The 13,149-nt window shown below is 33.5% G+C and overlaps 3 protein-coding genes across 3 annotated transcripts; 2 read left to right on the forward strand and 1 right to left on the reverse strand.

Annotated features, from left to right (window-relative positions):
• The first annotated feature begins 138 nt into the window (after positions 1-138).
• Positions 139-2,115, forward strand: LOC110780469 (uncharacterized). Its single transcript, XM_056833128.1, has 2 exons — positions 139-284; positions 1,356-2,115. The coding sequence occupies exon 2, from the start codon at positions 1,371-1,373 to the stop codon at positions 1,989-1,991; it is 621 nt and encodes a 206-aa protein (XP_056689106.1). The 5' UTR covers positions 139-284; positions 1,356-1,370; the 3' UTR covers positions 1,992-2,115.
• Positions 2,116-2,729: 614 nt separating this feature from the next.
• LOC110780468 (binding partner of ACD11 1) lies at positions 2,730-8,132 on the forward strand (the record flags this gene model as incomplete). Its single annotated transcript, XM_056832915.1, has 5 exons — positions 2,730-2,927; positions 4,599-4,702; positions 4,778-4,853; positions 6,923-7,006; positions 7,312-8,132. Coding segments are annotated over 5 exons (1,071 nt in total), but the record flags the coding sequence as incomplete, so codon positions are not given.
• A 542-nt stretch (positions 8,133-8,674) lies between these two features.
• LOC110790787 (protein STRICTOSIDINE SYNTHASE-LIKE 10-like) lies at positions 8,675-11,559 on the reverse strand. Its single transcript, XM_056831803.1, has 3 exons — positions 11,189-11,559; positions 9,820-10,086; positions 8,675-9,400 (listed from the first exon to the last, which is right to left on the reverse strand). Exons 1-3 carry the CDS (start codon positions 11,476-11,478, stop codon positions 8,965-8,967), a joined length of 993 nt encoding a protein of 330 aa, XP_056687781.1. The 5' UTR covers positions 11,479-11,559; the 3' UTR covers positions 8,675-8,964.
• Positions 11,560-13,149: the final 1,590 nt, after the last annotated feature.

The raw sequence follows: 13,149 nt of genomic DNA on the forward strand, positions 1-13,149 counted from the left end.
TTAAAATAATTATTGGACACAAATTTGGATAAAATATTAAATCATTTAGGTCCCGTTCGGGGACGTTGTGGTTTATGGTTTTTCCGTTTTTTTCAATAAAAAAAAACAAAAACGTGTTCGCCTAATCAGTTGCAGAAAACAAGTATCTCCGCTTTTCGCGAAAATAAAACAGAATAAAGAGAAACCAAAAAAAGTGGTTTTATTATTTCAGTTTTGGATTTTCTGTATTCTGCGCCGCTACTTCATCTTCCTTGCTCTAAATCCTTCTCCTTCCAGAGTTCCAGGTATGGCTTCTTCTTCTGCTATCTCTTTTGTGTCATTGTTCTTGCTTCAATTTCGCCCCCTCCCTTCGTCTTCTTTTTCTATCTCTTTTGTATTATTGTTTTTGTTTCAATTTCGCCCCCTACCCCTCTATTTCTTTCTCTGCCTTCTGCAATTAGTGAATCAAATTATTAAAGAATGAATATTTAAATTTCATTGAGTATATAAATTTTCTATTTATTACTCATATTATTGATTTTGGTGAATTAGTGTTTTTATGAGTTTTGATTTTTTATGTTTTTTTTTGAGATTATGATTTTCTATCTGATTGTGGGATTATTGATTTTATTGTAAAGTAGATACGGAGTATTCTCTTAGTACACGATTTGATAATCTTTGAGTTTCTTTACTGATGTTTTAACAATTTCAATTTTTGTTTCTTGTAATGTGGACTGTATCTCAAGATGGCCTCTTAATGCCTTTGTGACTGGAACATCTATGTTGAATTCAGGAGAATGACTTAGTACAATACATATTATCGAATTCTCCAAGTTCCAATGTTTTCCTTCACTCTTCTAGCTTATTATCGCAACTTAATACAATATGGAGTATTAAAACCTAGGCTATGATAGTATAATATATACTCTGCAATAGCATTAGCAACCAACAAAAAAGAACATTTATATGATAAAAATGGCCACATACGTACATAGCCTAAATCATAATTGTTTTGGAGATTATGATCTTTCATAGTTCATGTTGGTAACATACTGCTTGTATGCTTCTGATTTCAAATTATGGATTTAGATCGGATCGAGATTATTTCATTTGAGTTGTATTAAAAATACAATCCTCTATACTTGATGAGCTTGAATATATAACTTAATATAGATTAAATGATAAACACACACTAACCATATAACATTCCTTTTTTCTATTTTTAGTTTATAACACTTCACAGTATATTATAACATTATGTTTTTCTTTTTAGTTCCTAATATTCTTCATGTATTGTATAGTACGTGCACTCGTGAGTTTAATTTGCTTGATATATTTATCTCCATTACTAACGATGTTGTATATAATGTGTCAAGGAATTGGTTCTAGTAATGATTATGAACGTAATGTGTGCGTGTTCATTTGACATGAGATTCACATTTGTTATGGTTGGATGGGAGGGAACAGCAAATGATTCAAGAATTTTTTGGGAAACCATTACCAATAGAGAAGAAAGTAAGTTTCCCATGCCTCCCAAAAGAAAATATTATCTTGTTGACTTAGGGTATACAAACATGCATGGATTTCTCACACCATATCGTGGAGAAAGATATCATTTGCGTGACTACAGAGGAGCAAGGAACCCACAAGGTCCCGAGGAGATATTCAATTATACACATTCTTCATTACCTAATGTTATTGAAAGATGTTTTGGTGTGTTGAAAGCTAGATTTCCCATCCTCAAAGATATGCCTCCTTATGATTTAAAAAGACAAAAGTATATAATTTTGTCTTGTTGTGTTGTCCACAATTTCATCAAAATGTGCAAGGATGGAGATCCTTTATTCATCCATTATGCAGATGAAAATGTCGAGCTTGATGATGATGGTATTCCCACCACTGGATCTGAGGACCAAGTAACTCCTAGTGTTAGTCAGAGAGAACTTCGTCGAATGGCCAACTTTCGAGATCGTTTGGCAAAAAAATTGTGGGAGAGACAAACTTCTCAATGACCGTCGTCTTTGAGAACATTAATGTATTTCGTATTATCATTTGTTTGATATTGGACTTTAGATTTTTATTTTTACTTTTAAGCGTATATTTTTTTCAAACAGTATGGGATGAAGACCATTTAATTGATGCTATTATTATTATTATTATTATTATTATTATTATTATTATTATTATTATTATTATTATTTTGATAATAATTTATTGCTATTATTATCACTGTTAGTATTTATATTGTTAATAAAAAATATTGTTGTCTTATATATGTGTATTAATTAATAATAATAAAATAATAAAATGTAACAAAATAAATAAATAAATAAAAATAAAAAATATAATGTCTCGTTGATATATATTCAAGAGTTGAAACTAGAGTCTAAAAAAATGCATAAGTAGATGATAAGAGTACACTTTTGGAAAAAGTTGAAACAAAAACTAAACAGTTTTAATAAAACAGAAAACCAAAACTAAAATCAGTTTTCAGTTTTTTAAAAACTGAAAACTGCAAACATAAAATGACACCGAACGGGCCCTTAGTTGATCATATTAAAGGAAATGTAAAGAACATTTTGGAACACCCAGAAAGAAAAACGTAAAGAACAAAAAGAGACGGAGGGAGTACACCTTAATTAATTAATTAATTAATTAAATCCGAAATTAGAAACTCGCTCGCCCGTTGTTTCAAAAAGAAAAACAAACAAACAAACTCGATCGTGCTTAAAACTCAAAAAAAGTGAACCCCCACAAGTAACTCACGTGCTTCTCTCGCCGGCAAACTCCCCCATAACTTTCTCGAGACTCGAATTCTTCTTCTTCTTCCCCTTTCAAAAAACGAAACTCCCTTTCTCTCTCCTCTTCTCCCTGGTTCAAATTCTCTCTCCTCTTCCTTCCTAAAACCTCATCATTCGATTCTTCTTCCTTCACATTCAAACATGTCGGTAAGCATTCACGATTCATCCTATTTTCTCTCTCTTTAGTTTTGTTTGTGGTAAATATGAATCTTATTGCTTTCATTTTGATTAATTTATTTGCGATTATTTGAATTTGTTTGTTCTTAATTAGATCTGGAATTATTTAGATTCATGTTTTGTGATTTCTTCGGTCGAATTTGTAGAGCATTGGAGAAATGTCATTTTGACGGTGTTTTGTTTGACTAGCTTGTATTTTTAAATAAGAAAATAATTTAATGTTGCAATCTACCTACCAAATTAAACAATGGAAGAAACTGTCACCTTTGAATCTTTGATTGAATAATGGTGATAATGTTATACTTTTTGTCTTTTCGCTCTTTTTTTAAAAAATAATGATAAATTAGTGAATCAGTTGAATTGGATCAGAGTATTTCTTCGAGTACGAGGAATATTGGACGAAGCTGTGAAATTGTGAATCAGTTTAATAATTGATGTAATTTAATGAGCTGAAATGGTTGGAAACATTACTGTATCAGTATCACTGTCGATTTTATCATCCTTAAACTCATTCTGCACCTGAACTTGACCTATCTCTGGTGTTAAGACTTAAGACCGGCCTGTCAGCGAGCGATAATCATCCTTTATTTCATTTTTTAAAACTTCATAATTGTAGGATTTTTGTTATCTAAATATTTTAATTCTTGTTTTAAGTGAGTTATGAATGTGATGAATTGATGGATGTGTAATTGAACAGAATGGTTATGTTATGCTTCTTTTACTTCATGTTATGCTCCTTTTTCTATTGGTTTCCCTTGTACAAAACAGTATTACTAACTGAGAAACATTTATTTGTTCTTGTGTTTATGCACTCGGATATGCAAGATGAAAAATTGAAAACTGTATTCATTTCCTTTATTTAGATAGAATGTATTCAATAGTTGAATTGGTGTCATCTTAGTATTCTAACTTGATGACTGCATTAAATAGATTGTAAAGTGTAGTTGGTTTGATAATTTAGTAACTGGAGCAATTAGAGCTACTAATTGGGAACAAATATGGAAAAATTGTCTTTCTTTTAAAGTTAGTGAAGAAAGGAATACAAAACAGTAGTTTCCATCTGCTGTCTTTTGTCAATTAATGGGGCCTTAGAGAACGAGTTATCAGGTTTTCTGATGGCATGATATCAAGTTGCTGGTTTTGTTTTTACATGTTTGACCTGTCCTGCATATTGGTGTTATTTCATAATACAAAGACCCTTTATGTGAGATGCCACTAGCCAATCAGGGTAGTTTCCCTTCTGCAATGAGTTTGTTTCTATCATTATATTCAATTGAATATTCTTGTTTCCCTGAGTACGTGGGGGTGTTAAAAGTCTGTATGCTGACTTCTTTGATGCAAATGTGTTAAAAGTTGCAACTTGTGAGGTATATTTCCTGGTGAAATAATTATTCAATTGTTTTAGCATGTATTGCTCCATACCTTAGCCTCACTTGTTAGTTATTTGAGAGTCTTTGAATTTCATTCGAAAAGGATGAGTCAGTTAGGCAGTCCGCCTAGTTTTCTTTTACCTGTTTGAGGCGATCATATTTGGCATAAGTGTCATTCCTGAAGTACGATCATTGCACATAACTTGTTCAGTTGTTCTTCTCTAGTATAATGACAAGATTCTAATTTGTATGATTATCTTGTTTATTCTAGGTTAAGACTGTTAAGGTTAGCAATGTTTCTCTAAAGGCATCCGAGCGAGAGCTCAAGGAGTTCTTTTCTTTTTCCGGTGATATCGTATATTTGGAGACGAAGAGGTAGAAATTCATTCACCTTTAACTTTTTAGGTCGTGGTTAGCTCGTTGGTCAATATGTTCTTTTTACTTTTGTAGTGAAAATGAAGACTCACAAACTGCATATGTTACCTTCAATGACTCGCAAGGAGCCGACACTGCTGTTTTGCTTACGGTAACGTCCTTGTTGCTGATAGATTATTTAGAAATTAAAATATTAGAACATATAATTTTTTTTCTTTTGCTGTAATGTTAACTTGTTAAGATACTCGTGGAGAAATTGAAAATGAATTGCATGTTACAGTTCGTGCATGATGGTGTAGTCTCCACTTGAATACGCATAGTGTGTATTCTGATGTTTGCATATAAATCGTTCCTTTTTAACTCTTGATATCTAGAAGTTGAACAATGCTCGGCATAGTCCTTTACAGAATCTAAGAAGTAAATACCAGTTTAGACTTAGCTAGAGTGTTCATTTTGATTCAATGCTCGGAGTGACTTTGGAATTGCACATGTGCTTGGTAAATTTACTGCTGAAAACCAAGAAAATTGGTGTCAATGTTGATATCCTTCTGTGATCTTTTAGAGTTTGGACCATGGAGCAGTCTATGTTCTAAGATTCATGTTTGACTTTGTCTCTTAGATGGTGTAAACTTGTAGCTATATCTGCTTGGGAATCCTTGGTGCTTTTGCCTTTTGGTCCTATCTTGATTCCATTTGTCTCATGAGTAAGTATTACTTGGCCATGTCAGTTAAATGTTCTAGTTGATCTCGTGAGAATTACATGGCTGAAGGTTCTACATTAATTACAACTTGATGAGTACCATAGGTCCATAACTACACTGCTTCATGGCTCAGCAGTTTGATGTAGTGTTATTTGTTTCATCCGCAGAGTGCATGCTCTATACGAATTTTCCGTCCTTCTATAGTTTTGGTGTTAGTTTTACAGAAGCATCAATCCTTCTGAATCATTTATCCATACTCCATATCTGGTGATTCTGGTATAAAGGAATAAATGAAAATCCTCAGCAGATTTTTTTAGTTAGCTTTCTAACTCACTTTACAAACAGATCACTGCTGAGGCCCTTACTCCTCCCCTCATTTTTTGTGGTTAAGATTATCAGTATGGAGTGTACTTAGTAGTCTATACATTCTAACATCCTCATCAAAAAGCGGTGGTTGTGGTCAAAATAAAGAAAATTCTAACATCAAAAGTTGCTATGGCCATTGAATTCACATGATTTATTGGTAAGCTTCTTGTATATAGCATGTGAATGGATGGACTAGTTTGTTCTAGTAGCAATTACATCACCTTTTGAGATTTTTGGCAATCTATTATCAGCCTGGTTTTATTAGTTTCAAATTCCGAGTCATAGGTTACTTTTGGTGCTAAGTATGGTCTTATGTATTTGAGCTTTGTCTTATAGTATCATTGTTAAGGAGGTGAGATATAAAAATGTATTTAATTTTCTATAAAATGAGATTTCCTGCCTATATTTTACCAGTTTTCCCGTGTCCAAATTCTTACAAGTAAAAGAGGATAACTGTGTACATTTGTTAGTCCAGACATATCACTTGCAAGGTTAATGACAATGCACATGATATTATCACCAATACGTGAGTAATTATGAATACTTGTGGATTTCACCATTGACGGAGTGGTGGTCCTGGCGGAGCCTTTAGAATTTTTAAAATTTGAAATTTATTTTGCATTTATTAAGATTCTAGAAATAACCCTGCAAGGCTACAATGGCTATAGGAATAGCTTGTCTTTTATCTCTAAAGTTGGACATTTATTTGTCACATGGAACTCTTAGCTTTGTGCATGATGTTCTTCTGTATTGCCTTGGACAGTGCCAATTTTCAACGAATGCCAAAGAAGTTTTTTTTCTTCTGCTTTTGATTATTTTTATGGCAGTAGGTAATTCACCATAGGCATTACAAATTGAGCATTAGGTTATCATATTAAATCCAGAATGAGGGCACTGCTTCACTTTATTAAACTCTAGTGTACCCTTCACATTGGTGAAGAATATGCTACTTCACAATTGCACCGTCTCCCTAACTTCGATTCCCCATTTCTTCCTTCCTGGAGAAGTTGTTTATGGTTGGTAACTTGACATTATTCATGGATTTCCATGTGACATTGTGACTGATGTATTTTATGTCATGTCATTTTAATCTTGTTTGCTGAAGCTCTGCTTGTGTTATTTACATCTTCTAACCACCTAGTACATATGCCAGGGAGCAACTATAGCTGATAAGACAGTGACGATAATTTTGGATCCAGAGTACGAGTTGCCTCCTGCTGCTTTAGCACCACCATCTGTAAGAAAAATGCTCGTGATTTCAGTTGTTACTAAGCTATGTTCTGTTCGACTTATTTTGACTTATTTCAGACAAAATAAGTTCATTTAAGTCCAGATAATATAAGTTCAGAATAAATAAGTTTATTTCAAACGTTTTCACACAAATAAATTTTTCTCAGACAAAGTAAGTTCTTTTTTTCCAGATAAGTTCAGATAATATAAGTTCAAACAAAATAAGTCGAATAGAACGGAGCCTTTAGTCCCATTCGAATGGTAACTTTTCTTAGTTTAATGATTTTAACTTGTAATTCCCAAAATACCCAGGATGCTCCTGGAGGTGCTCAAGGTGCTCTGCGAAAAGCAGAGGATGTCGTAACCAGCATGCTAGCCAAGGGCTTTATCCTAGGAAAAGATGCAGTCGGCAAGGCAAAATCCTTAGACGATAAGCACAAGCTAACTTCAACAGCCTCTATTAAAATCGCATCTCTAGACCAGAAAATCGGTCTTACAGAAAAGATTAGTTTGGGTACTTCTGCTGTAAACAACAAAGTGAAGGAAATGGATCAGAAATACCAGGTTTCAGAGAAAACAAAATCAGCACTAGCTGTTGCAGAGGAAAAAGTCAGCACTGCGGGGTCCGCCATAATGAAGAACCGCTACGTGCTGACGGGGACCACCTGGGTAGCCGGCGCGTTCAACAGGGTGACGAAAGCTGCCGGTGAAGTTGGACAGAAGACGATAGAGAAAGTCGGAATGGCAGAAGATGAGCAGAAGAGGAAAATGGTGGATGATTTTGCTCAGGTTCATTTATCGGAATCTGATTCCCCGAAAGATTCCCCGAAAGATTCATCATCGTCACCAAAGGATTCTTCTTCCCCGAGTGAGAAGAAGCAACCTACAAAGGCTGAGCCAGTACAAGGTTTGATCCTTTAAACTGCGCGTAAATGTATATATTTTTGACCCAAGAATTGTTATTGTTACCCTGTTATTGCGGTAATTGCATCAGGTGTTGGTAGTTTACCAGTGTAAACGAGGTTCGCTTTATAAGTGGATATTCAACTATTTCTGGGTCTTTACCATCCTTTGTTTAAACAAAAGCTGATGGATTGAACATTTTTGATGGTCAGTCTTTAGTCTTTTACTCATTTACTGTACCATTCTTCCCCAAGTTTTTCCCCTTGTAGCATCCATTTAGAAAATCTGTATACCTAGGGAAACATACTTCGTACTACACTACTTAAATGTGGAATAACCCACTAACACATTACTGCCCATTAATAATATGCATAACTAATCATGTTTCTGAAAATAAGGATCACTAACACACAAATTTAGAGCATATACTGTATAACTTTTAACATTCGTGCTTGTGTCTGATCGGGCTTTTTTCGTGCCAGATCGATCCACAACCATCTTTATGCGTAACTAAAAGTAGTGCACGGCAATTAGATCCGGATGAGAGAGCATATAAGATAAGTTGGGAGTCGCAAAGATGACTCTCTTTGGTGGTTTTGATTTATGTTGTGGTCATGTTAGTAGGACCGGGAATACCGTTGCTCATTGATTACTTCCCTCTAATAGGGTGGAACATGTATTAATGAACACTTTCCCGCAAGGTATCATAGCGCCTTGGCGGACCGTGACTTGATTATCTAATAAAAGCCACAATCTCGGCTCAAAACGAGAAAAAATTACAATTTTAGAAATAACATAACTTTGAATAAAAAAAAGTCTAGCTTCTTAAAAAAAAAAAAAATTCACCATAATTCTTTGATAAAAGGTAAATATAAGTGGAAACTTATAGCAGGCAAAAACCCCCCACTTAGGGAGGAAAAAGCCCTACTCGCCCTTGGAGGTGTCTCCCTAAGGAGAACTTTTTATAATTCCCGAAGGAACTATACCTTCCAAGTCAAGAGTTAAGTTCCACTTTTATGGTTTAGTACACACAAATAGAATTCAACTTACAAAAAATAAAATCTAACTAGTGTGGATAATGTAACCTTGAATAACCGAACCTATCCACAAATCATTGTGGAATTCCGTAACATCACTTGCATCAACAATAGAACGAGCATCTAATGTTTCCAGAATCACTCCATCTTCGCTAACTCTGATAGGCTTTGTCGGATTCTGCGATATCCAAAACTCTCCGTTTGAATTCCGGTTGATATTATCTGGTCGGCCGGCAAGTTGGAGAAATAGTTCGACGGTTCCGGCTTTAGGACCGGTAAGCCAGTACTTCTGAATTCGGTAGAATGTTGTTTCTGCAACAAGAATGAAGTCCTTGTTCTTGCTCAATGCGACACCGTTTGCAAATGAAAGTCCTTTGAGAAGAACAGTTGTGTGTTTCGTCTTTCTGTTATACTTGAGTAGTCTTCCAGTTCGATCATTTGCATCAATTGATCGAAATTCCCTACATTATTGTAAACAAATAACAGGTTAGTCATCATACGCAAATATAAGTAATTAGTACGTAGTAGTAAGTGTTAGTCAGTGTATTTGGATCGAATAAAAACCACTAATTAATATGGATTGAGATTCCTTCTATTTAAACAATAAAAAAATTATGTTTATTTATAATATTTTTCATTTTATACAAAATTTGACATTGCGAAAACGTGAAAAATCTAATGTCCCAATGGAAAAATGTGAGAGATTAAATGCCCGATTAATTTAATTAGTTAAAATAATCCTTTGTTACAATTTTTGACATAATATTAAGGTATTTTGATGTAATTATGTAAAAGAAAAAATTCTCAATGTAAAGAAAAAAAAGAATAAGTAAAGAATAAACAGGGATCGAAAGAGTACGAAGTATTTCATATTACGTACCATCGGCGAAAACGAGAACTTGAATCGGTAAAATAAACATCACCGGAGTGTGAATCAATGTCCAGTGCATTAAGGAAGCGAAATGGAATCCCTTCAGCGCGGGTGGAAAGTGAGGTGGCGACACCACCCTTACGGCCAACCTTAACCAAACCAACACTGGAATCAGCAATGTATAAGTTGCATGTTTTGGTGTCGAATCTCAAACCAAGAGGTCTGCCACAATTATCTTCTGCAGGAGAATCGTTCAGCCCGTCACACGCATCTGACCTGAAAATTAATATTAAAACAATCCATTATTATATATCTTAGAATATATACTTGCCGGAATTTATACGAAACAATTATATTTAGCAAGATTGTAGGTTTCTGTGTTTTAGTTGCAAATATTAAAACAAGCCATTATTATAAAACAAATACAATATTCGTCTCTTTAAGTTCTTTACACATACTTCGTATTATTTACATGATTCAAGTTCAATATCTAACTACTTGTACATCTAATTCTATAAGTGAAAATATTATAAAAAGTTAACATTCTCAAAATACATAATGAGATCAACAATCTAATAAAATCTTTTATAGTAATGATTTGTTGTATATAATAGTGAGAATTTACATTAAGTTTTCATAGTTTAGATAAATTTTACAAGGCGTTTAAAAAACTTTCAAGAACGGATGTAGTAATTTCTACTAAGCAATTATTTTTTTCAAAGATCTATTGTATTAAATTCATGTAGTAAGGGAAGTATGAAAAGTATGTAAAAAACTTTTCAAGAACCGAGGTAATAATTTCCACGAAACAATATTTTTTCAAAGATAAATTGGATTAAATTCATGCAGTAACGGAAGTATGAATACATATTTTAAAGCAATCCATTATACGGAGTATATCTAATACTAACTTCATTCTTTAAAATTATTTAAACGTACTTTTTGTACGGAATTCAGTCCAATATCTAATCACTTGTACATCTAATTCTATATAAGAAAAAGTAATACAAAGTTGATGAGACAATCTCACAAAATCTTGTGTATTAATGACTTGATGTATATAATAGTGAGAATAATCTAACAAAATCTTACATATTTAATTCAACGTTTTGATATTCTGAACATACAGACTAATCTAACAAAATCTTGTATATAATTTCTGAACATACAGACTAATCTAACAAAATCTTGTATATAATTTCTGAACATACAGACTAATCTAACAAAATCTTGTACATAATTTCTGAACATATAGGCTAATCTAACAAATTCAAGAACCGATGTTGTAATATCTACGAAACAATTATTTTTTCAAAGATTAATTTATATTAAATTCATGCAGTAAGGAAGTAAGAAAAGTATGTATTGAATATCGTACCTATGCGGATGAGTTACTGCGAAAACAGTCCAACCAACTGAAGAGCCTTGCCACTTTAATATCCGGCCATCTGAAACTCCGACGTACGGACCTTCACCGTCACAATCGAACGCGACAGACTCCGGTCCGAAAGCGTTGTGTCCAACGGGAAGACGATGATATTGTCTTCCAATATGTGGAAGAACACGTTGAAACCCAGGAATATATCGAAATAACTGAGCTTCTGTTTGGATGATGAAATTGTTACTTGTGAGAAAGAACAACACAAGAAAGATGATAATCTTCTGCATTTTTACGTACTTGGTTTTTGGGAATTAAATCTACTGGAATTTTGTGGGAGATTTTCGAAGAAAGAAAGAGAATTAAGGATGTGTGCTGGTATGATTTGGAGTTTAGAGAATAGAAAAGGCTTCTTATATAGTGGTAATTATTACCAAACCCAAGTAATGATAGGATTTGCATTATAACCAACCGTCTTAATTGCCGCCTTGCTAATCAAGTAATCAATCATACTTTCCTATACTATGTCGTATATAATTCACATATTGTAATTATATTGAGTGTATATAATTCAAATTTTGCAGTAGATTCATGTTAAAAAACTTTTAAATGCTTGGGTGGACTTCAAAAAGTGATTGCATATTTTACTTTTTGCTTCAATTATTAGAAAATTAAACATAAAATTAAGCACAAAAATAATTTGTATTAAGCAGAAGGAAATCAATTTAAAACATATTTACTAAAATCACCGGATATTATAAAATATCAATAAAGGGGTAAAAAGTAAGTAATCAATTTAATATTATTGTGTATGCATTTTTAATTAAAGGGGATAAAAAAATTAGTCAATTTAATATTATTGTGTTTGCATTTTTAACTAAAGGGGATAAAAAAAATTAATCTATTAAATATTATTGTTTGTGTAATTTTAACTTACAAGGAAAACCAGTAAAAGTAAAGGACAACACCAACATTAATGTTGGCCGGTTGGGTCATGGGTGTATTTTTTTTTTTTGGGGTCGAATGAGGCACAAGAACAATACAAATTATAAATGAAAATTCAAACCTGACTTACCATACACAAACCCTCAAAGTTAATCACTAGGCCAAAACTTCAATGGTCGGCCTATTTGGACTTAGGTGTATAAGGAAACCTAGGCTTGACTTGGATGCACCTGAATACCCGATGACATATGGGCATATGGCTATAGTGTATCTATTTAGTCAATTCTTACTCGCTCAGCGACTTTGGAAGGTAAGAGAAATACTGTGTCTGGGTGTTAATCTGGATAAAATTAGGGATGGGCATGGGGCAGGTCCAATGAGACTCAGACTCATACCCATATTTTTTACGTAGATCCAGACCCGCCCCAGATCCGTTGGGTATGAAAAATTCAGACCCTTACCCGGATCTAATGGGTTTGATGGGTCTTGACTCTTGAGTCTAAAATGGGTCTTGATTTTTTACTAATTTAACATTTGTTGTCACTAAATTAGTTTCCAGACCATTAATTTGACCATCATTTTTCATTACATTCGTGTATAAAATATCATATGTAGTAAGTTATTATATATTACTTCGCAAACAATCTTATTTTAAAAAATGTGCCTAAAATAAGTTAAATTGATATATTTTGTTATTTTATTAATTAAATGACTCCATGAATGGGATATGGACCGGTCTGGGTCCAAAAGTATTGAACCCAAACCCGTTCATTAACACATGGACTCATATCCGCCCTAGATCCATTAGATCTAATATAATTGAACCTAGACCTAAAAAAAGGGCGGGTCCAACAGGTTCTGGATCGGATCAAAGACCCATGCCCATCCCTAGATAGAACTTTCGAATGGATCATCAACAGGCTCAGAACTCAGAAGGCCCATGAGGCCCATTAGCTTGCCAGTTTTCTTAGTTTCCTTAATGTTTGTTTTAGCGCGATTTTTTTTTTTAAAATTGC

This window comes from Spinacia oleracea, chromosome 6 (genome assembly GCF_020520425.1).
Source record: "Spinacia oleracea cultivar Varoflay chromosome 6, BTI_SOV_V1, whole genome shotgun sequence".
NCBI lineage: Eukaryota > Viridiplantae > Streptophyta > Magnoliopsida > Caryophyllales > Amaranthaceae > Spinacia > Spinacia oleracea.